The 13,793-nt window shown below is 55.0% G+C and overlaps 5 protein-coding genes across 5 annotated transcripts; 2 read left to right on the plus strand and 3 right to left on the minus strand.

The window, feature by feature from the left end:
- Positions 1-1,667: 1,667 nt before the first annotated feature.
- On the plus strand, positions 1,668-2,152 carry ISF_00059 (hypothetical protein; the record flags this gene model as incomplete). The annotated part of the gene is made up of 2 exons (XM_018843666.1): positions 1,668-1,895; positions 1,952-2,152. The coding sequence occupies 2 exons, from the start codon at positions 1,668-1,670 to the stop codon at positions 2,150-2,152; spliced, it is 429 nt and encodes a 142-aa protein (XP_018708116.1).
- A 557-nt stretch (positions 2,153-2,709) lies between these two features.
- Positions 2,710-4,362, plus strand: ISF_00060 (hypothetical protein; the record flags this gene model as incomplete). Its single annotated transcript, XM_018843667.1, has 3 exons — positions 2,710-3,034; positions 3,456-4,280; positions 4,325-4,362. 3 exons carry the CDS (start codon positions 2,710-2,712, stop codon positions 4,360-4,362), a joined length of 1,188 nt encoding a protein of 395 aa, XP_018708117.1.
- Positions 4,363-4,917: 555 nt separating this feature from the next.
- On the minus strand, positions 4,918-7,303 carry ISF_00061 (Protein kinase-like domain protein; the record flags this gene model as incomplete). The annotated part of the gene is made up of 3 exons (XM_018843668.1): positions 4,918-5,544; positions 5,601-5,912; positions 5,984-7,303. 3 exons carry the CDS (start codon positions 7,301-7,303, stop codon positions 4,918-4,920), a joined length of 2,259 nt encoding a protein of 752 aa, XP_018708118.1.
- Positions 7,304-8,824: 1,521 nt separating this feature from the next.
- On the minus strand, positions 8,825-9,643 carry ISF_00062 (chitooligosaccharide deacetylase; the record flags this gene model as incomplete). The annotated part of the gene is made up of 1 exon (XM_018843669.1): positions 8,825-9,643. The coding sequence occupies one exon, from the start codon at positions 9,641-9,643 to the stop codon at positions 8,825-8,827; it is 819 nt and encodes a 272-aa protein (XP_018708119.1).
- Positions 9,644-11,265: 1,622 nt separating this feature from the next.
- ISF_00063 (Dimeric alpha-beta barrel) lies at positions 11,266-12,056 on the minus strand (the record flags this gene model as incomplete). The annotated part of the gene is made up of 3 exons (XM_018843670.1): positions 11,266-11,292; positions 11,354-11,406; positions 11,480-12,056. The coding sequence occupies 3 exons, from the start codon at positions 12,054-12,056 to the stop codon at positions 11,266-11,268; spliced, it is 657 nt and encodes a 218-aa protein (XP_018708120.1).
- Between the last annotated feature and the right edge of the window lie 1,737 nt (positions 12,057-13,793).

Genomic DNA, 13,793 nt, shown 5'->3' on the forward strand with positions numbered 1-13,793 from the left:
TATGGACAATACTCCACCGTCTGGCTTGCCAGAGACTCAAAGTCGGTTATTTCTTATCCTAGCAAACACCCTTACTGATGATACAGATGCTAGCGATAGGTGACGCTAAAGATGCTGAGGGCCGATTGCTATGGCGGCCCCCACGATGTTTTTGAGCGTGAAATTCTCTCCAAGATCCTGGACGTATCTCGGAAGAGTTCTCATAAAGGCCGCGATTACGTATCGCATCTCCTTGAGCAATTCAACCATAGAGGGCCGAATGGAGACCATGTCTGCCTTGTCTTCGATGTTCTGGGACATCATCTAGGCTTCCAAGCCATTAAGTTCCAAGACGGAAGGTTGCCCGTAAAGCCAGTCAAGGAAATTGCAAGGCAGCTCCTAACAGGACTAGACTTTCTTCACACAGAGGCGGTGTCATTCACACAAGTATAGCTTAGCATGGCATGTTCGTTGGCCTTGCTGCTGACAGTCTAATAAACGTCAAGCCGACGAATATATTATTGGAGCTAGAAAACCCAGAATCTACCGTTTCTGAGTACCTTGAACGTTGTCCGCCACGAACGATGGATCGCGAAAACGGTGATGTGGTCCCGCTTCGAGAGGTCATCACCACACGGCCCGGCTCCGAAATGACATCGCTTCACGTCAGGATCATTGACTTTGGCCTCGGTACGTGACTGTCGACCTTTTCTGGTCGGAAAGCCTAGCTCACCCTGCGCTTAGCTTCCTGGCGGGAAAAGCACCTGTCGGATCGAATCCAGCCGCCCGCGCTGAGGGCACTGGAAGTAATCCTCGGCGCCCCCCTGGGATACCAGTGTTGATGTATGGAGCCTTGAGCGCTTACTTAATGGCAAAGAGAAGCCCTTCGTTAGGCCTCCTGATATGCCGGAGACTGAAGTCGATACCTTGATCGATTTTGTCAGAGGCATGCTGGAAACCGACCCGGCGGCGCGAAAGTCTGCGGCGCAACTGCTACAGCACCAGTGGCTCTCTTGATCATGGCCTGGAATGGCCGCATCTTGCGTCCTTGCAAGTTCTTGGTCAACTCGATTGAGGTTTGGCAAACACAAGGGCTTTTTACGCCTGGCTCTCTCACTTTAGTCGCATGCGACCCTGTTTCAAGCTGTCTCCGACTCCTGTAGCTCAGTCTGGTCACACAGAGGGAAGAGGCTCCGGCTGATGGTTCTGTCAGGGCGGTATCGGACGACGTCCTTTTTTGGAACAGCGAATTTAAATAATAGTCGCAGCCTTTAACCATCCATCCAATTTCTTTATGTCATGCTCAAGCTTTGTTTCGCTTTATTGTCGACTCGATGTCTTCCGGTCCTGGTCAGCTTCACACGTTTACCAACGCGGAAGGTTGTCAATATCGAGAAATATCTCCCTTGTTTTATTTAGAATGTGGTCATCTACCGGATAAAATATTCCATTGCATGTACCCCTTCGATGTGCCCGCCACAGGTGTTCAAGATCAGTAGCTACCTCCCATGGGCATCGAGCTGCTGTGGCTCACTCGCTCTCTCCCCGGCCGCCCTCGCGTCCACCGACGTTTTCGCCGAGATTCGGTATTTAAACGCGGTGAAAATAGCGGCGGCACGCTCTGATGCAGCTTCAGCTGCGCTTCGCACGTTTGACATCAGCATGGTCTTCCTCATCCACAGCCCGCCATGCAACTCCCAGCTGGGCATGCGCACCAGGGCCAGGGCGGTCCGTCGTGGGCGCGCCAGCACGACCACCTCCGCGGCGTCACCTGCGTCCTCGACCGTGTCGGCTTCTACGGGCGCCGCGGCGCGACGACGGAGCCGTCTGCGTACGGCTCCGTGCTGCACAACGTGGTCACGGGCGCGGAGCTCTACGACGAGATCGATCACCTGGAAAAGCCGACGTCCTTCTGCGTGACATGGTGCGGCCGCCGAAAAGCGACTCCCCGCTGGAGCGTCTGGTGGGCAAGTGCTTGGCTGGCGGATTCTCGTTGCTGGCGGAGCTGGCGGCTGAGGTCGCGGCGACGCTGAAGGGTGCGGTAGAGGCAGTGGCGGCTGAAACAGAGTTCGACGAGGAGCATATGGAGAGGCAAAGAACGCGATGCAAGGCGTTGCTGGAGGGCAAGTTGGCAGATATCGTTCTGCATGCCGAGGCCGAGAGCGCGACTTGATGACCGGACGGGGGCTTGCTTGGTCTGCATTCACGGGCATTAGCTTGCTCTTCTACATCCGACCAAGGTAAAGAGTATCCGGGTCCTTGCTTCTTCATTGTCCTGGATTGTTCATAACCAGCGAACCCAATGCAAAATCCCGCCTTCTGTTCCTCGTGGAACAGTAGGCCCAGTACGATTCCATCCCTCCATGCAGCTGCCGTGGTAGTGTAGCGCTTTTTGTATCGCCGGGGTTGGCTCCTTGCTGCATAGATTTTTGTATCCCGTTCAGCTTTTTCTTTATTTATGGCCAGCAGCTTGTGCCAAGGTCACGGGATAGCAGGGCAGCCGATATTGGCGCCCGGGCTGCGTTTGTACGACGCACCTTGCCGCCGCCCCTTAAACTCACCCGCTGTATCCTCCTCGCAAGTGGCCAAACCTACCATTGCCATCATCACCATCACCACAATCATCATTATCATCATCCTTACCGCCGCTACCATTCTTATCATCTTACCATCACGACCAATACCACCACCCCCACCAAGTCTGCCAACCCTCGAGCCAAGACTGCAAACATGCCCTGGAAAAAATCTGGATTCCGCACGGAATTTGAATGCTCAGAGGAGCGTGAAGACTACTGGAAAAAGCAACCATTCAAGATGCCGTCTGGAGTGCCACTTGACAAGTTTCCGGGTCTCAATGAGGATCACATCTGGGGCTCTCTCCATGACCGATACAACACGGCGCCCATGGTCATCATGGACAAGACAGCCTGGTACAGTGACGTGATCGACGTCATTTCAGCCTCGGAAAATGTCGACGAAGTGCACGCAGAGCTGGAGAAGCGCCGAAAGCAGCGGCTTGACGAATGCGTCTCTGTTATTACTGACACCGAGTCCTGTTGGCATCTTGGGCTAAGTGTCCAGACACCGAGGCGACTTCAAATGCGCGCCCAGCAACTTGACCAACTTTCCCAAAAGATAGCAAGGCTTCATGAAAGCGGCACCTTGGTAGATACTGCCTTTTTGTTCCTACACCTGGAGACAATCCTTCAAGAAGAGAGGAAACAAACCTGGCTGGGTGAGTACAAGTTGTACTGCCGTCCATACCTAAGCTAATTACCATCCGACGGCAGAGAATGTGGAAGCGTTGGAGCTTGAGAGAGAAGAGCGAGAAGAGCGAGAAGAAGAAGAGAGAGCACAAAAACCGAAAGCTCGCGCGGAATGTACAGCAACCAGCGATGCCCCAAGTCAGCCGGGTGTCGTATCGGCAGAGCCGGATAGTCACCCATCCTCGACGGAGTATACCACCGAGGGCACAGGGAAGCGCAAGCACGAGGATTCAGAATCCGAGGGCAGTCGCGACAAGAGGCCGCGTACTATGACACCAGATGATCACTTATGCGCAACGGAGCAACGCACTAGCGGTACAAGGAAGCGCAAGCGCGGGGATGTAGAGTCTGAGGCCGGTCGCAGTAAGCGGCCACGGGCCATGCCGCCACCGAGAGAGACCAGCCAAGGCGTGAGCAGCTACGAGGCTTCTCCGTCGGCGCCGCTCATCCCCGAAGACAGATGCGAGGATTCGGGATCCAGCATCAGTCACGATAAGAGGCAGCAGTCAATGACACCGCCGAAAGACGCTGGTCAAGACCTGACCAGCCCCGAGGCTTCCCCGTCAGCGCGGCCAATCTCTGAAAACAACCCGGATCCCACTGTGATTGACAAACTCGAGGATTCAGGATCCAGGTCAGGTCACGATAAGATTCAGCGGGTAATGACACCGTCAACAGACGCTGGTCATGGCCCAACTCGGCCCGGGGCCTCCCCTTCTCTGCCTCCCATCTCCCATGATAGATGCAAGGATTCAGGATCCAACATCAATTCCGGCAATGGCCAGCGGGCAACGGCACCACCGGCAGACGCCGGCCATGGCTCAAGCAAGACCGATGCTTCCGTCCCTGCGCCGCCCGTGTCCGATGATAGATGCAAGGATTCAGGATCCAGCACTGATGACGGTAAGAGGCAGCGCGTAACGACACCACCGGTAGATGCCGGCCATGGCCCGAGCGAACCCGGTGCATCCATCTCCGCGCCGCCCGTCTCCGAAAGCAGAGTCCCCATCACCCCGGAGAACAAGGACAGCACACGTGCGCCCGCCCGGCCGCGGATCAAGAAAACTCGCATCTCCCAGACCGCCGCGAACAGGCCGCTGTCATCTTTCAGGGATGACATGGAGTGTAGGGTGTCTGGGGATGAGGTGTTTTGGTTTGATGAAAGCTTCCGCAGCCTGAGATTTGCGGGTGCAGGTCGCCGCGGCCTGGGATACAGAAGGTGCATAGACCGCGCAGTACGGGAGATAGAAGAGATGCCATAGTTGTACGTACATTGCCGGCTACATATTCAGATAGTCACTTTAATTTTATACCCCGTTGTCTTTTAGTTGGGCACTTTTGTGCGCCACAATGGCATAGGTGGTACGGATGACTCGATACCTACTAGGCAGAGGGCGTCGGACATGATCGCAATATTTTGATGACTAGTTGCCTACTGGACACAGAGCATTGGACGTCATCAAACGACTTGTATAAAGATAGTAATTATTCATGCATGCGATTCCCAGGTGGCCCGCGTGGACAGGTTAGTAAGGACATTGGCCCAAGACACCATCCTCGCATCTCCTCAACAAACGGCCTTTGTTATTCTTCCCTATACTGCTTGGCTCTTCTACCTACCTACACTTTCCGCTTCCTCCTCTTTCCTTCCCATCTTCGGTGGCCCTCGGTCTCATTTCCGTTCCAGCTCATCGAGAATCTCCTGAGCTGATATTCGGTCCTGGGGTGACTCCGCCAGCATACGCCGAACAATGCTGCCGATTCTGCCAGGAATGCTCTCTGCCATTGTGGTCACCTCGGCTTTCCATTTTTGGTACTTGAGGGATCCCGAAAACATTTTCCAGACGAACTTCTTGCGGTTCATGTCTGGCAGATCTGTCTTCCTCAGCAGATACAGCATCGTCACCCCGAGCGAGTATATCTCACTTTTCGGGCACCGAGACCGGGTATCCTCCCGCCCCCGGACTTGCTTCGCTTCCACCTCTGGGGGGACGTACGGCAATGTTCCGCCGGAGAGATCCCCGTCACCCACGTAGGAGGCCAGCCCAAAGTCGATCAAGACGGCGCCTCGCTGCTTGTCGTAGAGGATGTTGCCCGGCTTGATGTCGTTGTGCAAGATGCCCTCGGCTTCCAGGTACACGAGCACCGAAGAAATGTCCTTGAGCACTCTTTCTGCATCTTCTGCGGACCCTTTGAACATCCCGTTAGGCGACGTGTCTGCAAGGCCATCGTAGGGCAGGTACTCGGTGAAGATGGCAAGGAAGCGACTGTCACTTCCGAGGTATTTGACAATCGAGGGCTATGCCGTAGTTAGCTTCTGTGCAAGTGTTCAAGGTCCAGAGGGATTCAACATACGTCATGTAGAAGCGTGTGAAACAAAACCTCCTTCGTCCAGCGTTTCGCCAATGTCGCGACATCGTCGGGAGAGTTCCCTCTGATGAGCTTTACTGCAACGCGCTCTTCATACTCGTGATACCCAGAATGTGTGGCGAGGAAGATTATTCTCGTGCCGTGCGGCCCAACGATGTATCGGTGACAGTCGAGCGTGTACGTGTTTTTCGCCTCGACCTTCGCCTCCAGCGACAAGACGGGCGACAAGACATGTATCCTCGTCGTCTGCGGGATCAGCATCGGGTTTTCCTTGGCCATGGCACCCAATGCAGAGCTCTAATTAATTCATCCAATGTCAGTCAGACGGCGAGCACAAGGAAAGGATCATAGGGGTCAAGGAAGCAAACCTGTCCGATGTCGGTGATGGCCTGACTGTCGTCGTCATCCGGCCTGGGGCGCTTGGAGGCCGGGAGCACGACCTGCGTGTAGATGCACCTGAACTTGCGCGGCAGCAGTCGCACCTCGGCCCAGCAATTCTGGTCCGTCGTGTGGTCTGCCGTAACAAGCCAGTAGCCCGGGGAGATGCGCGTGTGATGGTCGGGCTTCAGCGACCGGTAGAATTCGCGGCGGACGGCTGGTGTCTCTGTGTTTACATGGAGCGCGTACAGGCTGATCTCCCCGTTGCCCTGGTTGCGGGCAATCACAGAATCGCTTGCCGGGTCAAAGACGAAGCTGCACCAGTACTGCGTCGCAGCCGGCATCTCTGCCTGCGTCTCGGCCTGCATGTGCAAGTCGAAGCCTATGATGGCGGATCCCTGCACTATGTTCCATTTCTTCCGCTGCTCGCTATTGCCGCCCTCGGTGCTGTCTCCCAAGAGCCCAAATTGATCAATCCAGGAGCCGCCCTCGGTGCCGTCTCCTAGGAGCTGAGCTTGATTTGGCAAGAGGCTGCCCTCAGTGCCGTATCCCAAAAGTTGAGACAGGTCAGGCGCGGGGCCGCCCTCGGATCCAAATCCCAAGAGCTGAGTTTGATTTGGCAAGAGGCTATCCTCAGTGCCGTATCCCACAAGCGGAAAGAGATCAGGCGAGAGACCGCTCTCGGTGCGTTCGGTGCTCTCGGTGCCGACTTCCAAGCCACCCTTATAGACGCCACTCGGGTCACCCGACTTCGGGACCGACACGGCTGCGCGCACGTTTTCCGGGAGAGTTTTCTCCGTCACTGTCATGAGGGCAAGGCTCCTGAGCAACATCTCTTCCACTTCCCTCTCCTTGTCCGCCGCGGCGTCCTCCGCCGCCCCGTACTCGGTCAAAGAGGAAGAGGAAATTGGAGACGCATGAAGGGGTAGCGGTGATAAGTCAAGCGGGGAACTGTTGTCTTCGGGCCTGAGGGCTGGTAGCTGCGGCTCCTCCTCGCCCGCCTTTTTCTCGCCGACCTCCTCCGCGTCTGCCTCCTTATCTTCCGCCTCCTCATCTTCCGCCTCCTCATCTTCCACCTCCTCATCTTCCGCCTCCTCATCTTCCGCCTCCTCATCTTCCGCCTCCTCCTCACCCGCCTGCACCTCCTGGGCAGCTGGCACAGTGAGCAGTCCAAAACATGGCCGCTTTGCCCCGTGATGAAAGACAACCTGCTCGTCGTTGTTTGAATGTGGTGTTGGGGCCGTTGACAACGACGGAAGCTCCGCGATGGGCACAGTGGAAGAGCTATTGGATGAATCCTGGCTCGACATTGCGGGTTTGATCAAGACTGAGCTTTATTTCATTCGATTTCAAGCTGCTTGTGGTTCCAGAGAGAGAGGTTTCTCAGAGGCTTTTCTTCCTCTCTCCTTGAAGATGGCGGCGGCATCGTGCTGTATTTATCCCTCGTCAGGGGACAGGGCATGGGCATTCTCGCCTGCCATGTCACACTTGTACAAGCAGCCCAGCCGCCCTGGTTTGGTGGGACTCGCAATAACCGCCTTTCCGTGTGTCAGACTGCGAGATACAAGCTCCTGTGTGCAATGGAGCACAAAACGAGTGTGCTATGTACCTCTACAGCGGGTGGCAACATGTCTTGTTCCCTGTGCCAGGTATCTGACCTGCTCTACGATAGTTGGGAAAGTTGGGAAAGATGGGAAAATGGGAAAGATGGGAAATGTGGGAAATGTGGGAAAGTTGGGAAAGTTGGGAAAGTTGAGATACTTGAGATAACTTGAGATATGTAAAACACTGAAGATATGTGAAATACCTAAGATAAATAAGATACCTAAGATATATAAATACCTAAGATGAAAGAGAGGTGAGATACCTAGCAGAGGACAAGGGACAAATACATGTTGCCACCCACTGTAGTTACGCAAATTCCACGTCGCCGCGATTCCTGGTCATAGAGTTGCCACAGCCTGGCGCATCACGACATGAGTTTGTGAGTGACGCAAAAAAACGACTGGTGATGAGCAATTCAGTCCGAGTGCCACGAGATGCCGGGGAATTTCTGTGTGAATAGCCTCACGCATCCTGCTCCCCTTCTTTCGCAGTGTAGTGACACGCTTGCCAGTATCTCGTTGCACTTGAACAGGTCCTACATCGTGTCGGCTACTCGAATGAGCTTGTTGCGCATATCCGCTGCTGAGCTTGAGTTCATTGTCACACCGAGCTAAAAATAAGAGAGCTTGAGACCCCATTGCCGCTTAGTCGTCATTAGGTGTTCGAGATGACTTGGCTATTGTCCGGCGGCGGCTAATGGTGTAAGCTGATTGGCTGAGCTTGTTGGTGAAGAGGTCGGTCTCTCGAACTGTTTCTTGATTTGCAGTGAAGATTGGAAAAAGAAGTAAATGAAGAGAAGAAGTCAGGATGGAAAGCAACACAGAAGAAAAGAAAGGCACCTTGTTCAGTGGCCACTCCTTCTGTTTGCGCAGGGCACTCTAGCCAGGAAGGGGGTTGCCCCAATCTCCTATGTAGCCACGTTCTTGACTGTCTTTTCACGGATCATGCTCAACAGCTCCGATAAAACAAGCGATAAAACAAGTGAATTGTCAGTGTATATATTCTCAAGTACAGCGATGGCTAGAGTTCCAACAGGTAAGAAAAAAAAAGAGAGGAAAGGCAAAATAAAAAAAAATAAAAAAACGTCCAACGCCCAGCTGCATATCTATGCCACGCAGCCCATGCAATGCGGGCCTTTTCTTTGCAATAATTTCTACAAAAAGTGATCATGTCCGCCATTCTCCCCCAGCAAAGAATTCAAGTAAATTAAACATTAACCCCCCTTCTCACCGTCGTCCCCCCAAGGGCTCCGCCGCCTTGACCAGCTCCGTGATGGTCACCACCCTGTACCCCCTCTCCTTCAGCGCCGGCAGCACCATCCTCAGCATCGGCGCCGTCCACTCCCTCCTGTCGTGGCAAATGATGATCGCGCCCGGGTGCGCCATGCTCAGGATGTGCGCCGCGTTGCGCTCCGGGCTGCGAATCTGCGGGTCGTGCGGGTACACGCTCCCCAGCGTGATCCTGTACCCCCTGTTCCCCAGCAAGTCCCTCATCTTGGTGTTGAAGAACCCCGACCCGGGCCGGTAGTAGTTGTTCTCCAGCACCTTCCCTTCCGCCTCGTACGCGGCCACCAGCTTCGCCCGGACCTCGCCCGCCTCCCGCTCCAGCGTGTCCAGCGCCAGCCTCGTCGCCGGCTCGTCGCGCATCCCGTGGTTCGCCAGCTCGTGCCCGCCCCTCACCACCTTCCGCAACACCTCCTCCCTGCCCGCCTCGGCCACCTGCTCGCCGATGACGAAGAAGGTGGCGCGCGCGTCGTGCTCGCGCAGCGCGGCGAGGATCTCGTCGGTGTGCGCGGAGGGCGCGTCGTCGAGGGACAGCGCGACGAGGCGCTCGGCGGTGGTGGCCTCGAAGAGCACGTCCGGGTAGCGCGCGCGCAGCAGGCCGAGCAGGAAGCGCGGCGGCTTGTAGACGCACCACAGCGACCACAGGGGCACGAGTAGCAGCAGCGCGGCGAGCAGCGCGAGGAGGGCGAGCGTGGCCATGCGGTTGCGGCGGACGCGCCGGCGGAGCTTGGTCGGGAAGCGGAAGAAGGGTATGCGTGGCATTTGCGGTGATGTTGTGTGTGGGTGTGTGTGTGTGTGCGTGCGTGGGAGCGATGGGGAGATTGTAATACGGGGCGTGTTATTCGTCGAGATGATTCAGGGTCGAGATGATTTCGTCGAGTCGGAGGGGAATGAATGTCGACGTTTGTCGAGCTCGTCCGGCTAGGGGTAATCACCGCGACATACCCAATCACGTAGTCGTAGTCGCTCAATCGCGCGTCGCTTCGCTTGGAGCTCAATAGCAAATCGACCTTGTTTGGTATCGCGTTGGCTAGTCGATGAGGCGGGTTGTGATTCTTTGGTCCCCCTTTTTCTCGATGATTTGAAGTCACTGCTGTTTGTCCTGCTGGCAACGTTTTGGGTGGAGACAAGAAGGAGAAAAAAAAAGGATCGGAGCAAAGGTGGGTTTGGCTGGGCCGTGATCTGACAGGGGGAGCGGGCGGGAAGGCGCAAGCTAGAATGAATTAAGCGTAATTGGTGATCAGAAGCATGTCTCACGTTGTCGTGTGCATTATGTATAGTATATTGATTTGATTGTATTTAATCAACTTTATTTGCTTTTTTAATTGTGTGGCTGCAAGACATGAGGCGACTTTCTACCAGTAAACGCAGGGCATGCAGAGCGTCAGATCGGGGGGAGACGTGGGCATTGGACATGCAAGCCAAGACAAGTGATGGCCTCGCTGCGAACAAAGACGATTGTTGCTCGAATGTCAAAACGTTTAGCTGTTAACCAGAGGCGACTACGACTGCCATGGCGACAAATAAGTTTCAACGGTCAGGTCGTAATACGGCTGTACAAATCATGCCACGTTTGGGTTCAGCGGTACTGGTAATGAGGCCATCGGGCTGTGGTGGGCAGACTGTTAGCTTTCCGAATGGTCACATGGCACGTCTCATTCGTCGCCGACGAACAATGAGCGATATTCGTGAGCAACATGTTGACACCATGTCGTCACCGGTTTAGACTTTGCGTATGCATCTACGTTTACGGATGCCCGGGAGTCGGCGGTTGGGCCGATCGGGAAGCGAGTCCAAGCGCCGCCACCTCCGAGTAATACCAGGTACAGATACTTGATACACCTTGGTTTCAGTCGCAGCAAGGTTCACGCGATACCAGAGTTGACGCAAAAAAAAACAGAGAAAAGAAAGAAAGGGGAGAAGGAAGAAGTAGAGAAACGAAAACAGACAAAGGCGGAGACAGTTAGCCGTCACCGATCACCAGACAGTCGTCGGCACCGTCGCATTTACAGTTTGGTGGTGCTGGACCGGTATCGGAGTCATCGCGATACGTCGCCCCCGCGTGCAACCTGGCCTGGCTGGGTAGGGGGGAAATAGGCAGCATTTCTACACCTAGGGACGCATCTCGTCTTGCCCAAAAAAAAAACAAATAGGAAACCAGAGTTTGGCAGATGCCAAGGGTGATTGTATTCAAAGTCCCAAGCTGCCTTGTGGGAGGAGGTTCATGGCCGGCCTATTCCTGTGGCGGCAAAAGTGAACGAAAAAAGCAACAGGGGGGCGTGCAAGTATGAAAAAAGAAGGAAAAAAGTGAACGCTAATGTATCATCAAGGATTCGTCAGAGATGGGAGGGAAGAGTGAGAGTGAGTGTAGTTTCGGCCGTGTGTCAGAGACGAGTGAAGTTGACGTGATACTGCGTGTGTATTAGCCTGGAGCTGCTGCGTGTAAGAGGAGGGGTGGATGTGCTTGCTTACCAGGCCTAATGATTTGCGGCCACCGCGGATGTGATGGACGTAGCGATCAATGACTGTTAAAGTGTTGTTAGCGAGTGAGCCATAAAATGGAGGGAAGAGATCCCGGGAAAACGAGAGCAGACGTACGCATTCCTTCACCGCGCTGTGCGTAATGGGCCTCTTTGCTTTCCCAGCCGATGAGCATGCCCGCCGAGACGCCGACCGGGGCCACCACGCCGTCATGCACGACCGGCAGCCACTGGCCGTACGAGAGGGCCCTGTAACCCGGGATTTTTGCCGGCTCGCGCTCGAAGCAGCGCGCAAACGGCCTCAGGTGATCCTCCACAAAGCCCGGGTCGGCCTCGAGCGCCGTCACCACCTCGGTGCAGGGGCTGTTGAGCGAGGCGGCGATATCGCCCCTCAAGAAGGCGCGGGAGCTGGCGTACGTGTCGGCGACGGCGCGCAGCGAGCCGAGCCAGCGGGCATACGAGGGGCTGGCCAGGAAGGCGTCGAGCGCGGCGCCCGTCGCCCAGCGCACCACCCAGACCCAGCGTCGCGAGTCCTCGAGCTGGTACCCGAGGTATGAGGCGCGCGCCCCGGGGACGGCCTGCAGCTTAGCGGCGACGTCGAGGAAGGCCGATGGCGGCGCGGGTGGCGAGTACGGCGGGGAGAGGTCGGGACGGAAGGTGACGACGGAGAGTTGGATGACTTCGCAGGTAGCCATGTTGGGTGAGGAGAGGAGAGGATGAGGTAGAAAAAGTAGGGGGGGGACGGTAGGGGAGAAGGGGGGAGAAGGAAAAAGAGAGAGGGAGGATAGAAGAGGTCGAGGTGAATAAGTGGGAGAAGAGCGTAGGTGGGAAGGTGCGCAGAGGATGAAGACAGCGAAGGCAGGGCAGGGTGGGTGATGGTGGTCGGAGGAGGGAGGTAGTAATGGAAAAGTAAGCGCAAAAAGTCGCCCCAGAATTGTTGGAATGTGGTAGTCGCAAGTAGGTAACAAAGACGAGGACCAAATGTCGGGGAACAAGAGGAAAGCAGAGAAAGGAAAAAGCGAAAAACGGAAACCAAAACGGCCCCGGTTGCGGTATGGAGATGGAGGGAGGGTCCTCTTCTTTGCCTGGTCTCAAGGTACACTGGGACCTATAATAATACTCCGAGGTAGGCGGGCAGCAAATTATAGAAGAGCGGGAAACGGAGGACCAGAGGGGGAAGGGGAAGCAAGAGAGGAGGAGAGCAGGAAGAGAGGATGGATGGAAGAGGGAGTGATAATAAAAGACGCGGCTATTCGAGGACTGAGGACGCGCTACGATATAGATGGATGATGGACTACTCCGGCGGCCGGTTTCTGCCTGGAGGAGGGCAACAGAAGGTCCTCTCAACTAAATAAATACAGCTAGCATCGAAAGTACAAGTTACATACAACAAGAGTAAGCCCGTCCGTCCGTCCACCTGCCCGATTGGCGTAGATGCCATTTTTCTTACTACTTGTTCACCTGTACTTCTTATTAGTACATGGCAGAGAAAAGCAAGGGCCAAAGAACTGGAGCTCCTTCATCGTTCCGGTATTCGGGGGTGGTGGGTGCGGGTTACAATGGTCTGGCCTGGGCTGGGCTTGTGCGAGGTGCCAAAGGCCAGTGGGCTAGGGTGGCAATAAACACCTGTTTTTTGGCTCTTCTCTCCCGTTAAACGACACGGCAAATACCAAGTACCTTGCACAACATTAACTAGTTAGGTATTTCGTAGTTAGTAGAACAACTCTTCTTTTAAGCTGTCCGCAGCTAATTGCCTCTGCGTGATTGTTTCCTTGGCCTGCAGCCAACGGGCACGTGTCGGGGGGGCACCAGTCGTCCGACATGACAAGAGACGAAACAACAACACGATAATATTTAGGAATCAAATCGTTCGTCAACTTATCTCTGTCCATCCGTCTCCCTATCGGTTTCATCCCGCCTTTTTGATAAGGCGATCGATCTTCTCAAAATCGTTATCAGTCTGGGGTTCGTTCATCTCATTATCTCTAGGTACACTACTAACGATGACAGCATTTTGGCTTGGCCGCGCCTCGGCCCAGCAGAGACCAGTGGTCCCGGCGTAGTTGGTAGTATGTACAGTACTATAGTAAGCCAGCGAGGCCGATCCCGGGGGGGGCTCGAGTGGCGCCGGTGGGCTGTAACACGTTGCCTCCCCCAGCAAGCACGGTTCGTCTTTTTTGTTTTGCGCTGCGGTAATTTTCTCATACCGAGAACGGAATACCTTGTCTCACTTTCTTTCTTTCTTTTTTTTTTTTTTTTTTTCTTTTCAAAAATTCCTCATACCCTTTGCCATCCCGTCTTCAGCCTCCCATATCATCATGGTGGGGGTGCAAGTTCGTGGCGCCGTACCAGACCAAAAGAGCGACCCCCCCCCCCCCCCCCCCCCCCCCCCGAGCGGGTGTCGGAGCCGGGCAGATTTTTTCCTTCCAAAA

This window comes from Cordyceps fumosorosea (genome assembly GCF_001636725.1).
Source record: "Cordyceps fumosorosea ARSEF 2679 chromosome Unknown scaffold_1, whole genome shotgun sequence".
Lineage (NCBI taxonomy): Eukaryota > Fungi > Ascomycota > Sordariomycetes > Hypocreales > Cordycipitaceae > Cordyceps > Cordyceps fumosorosea.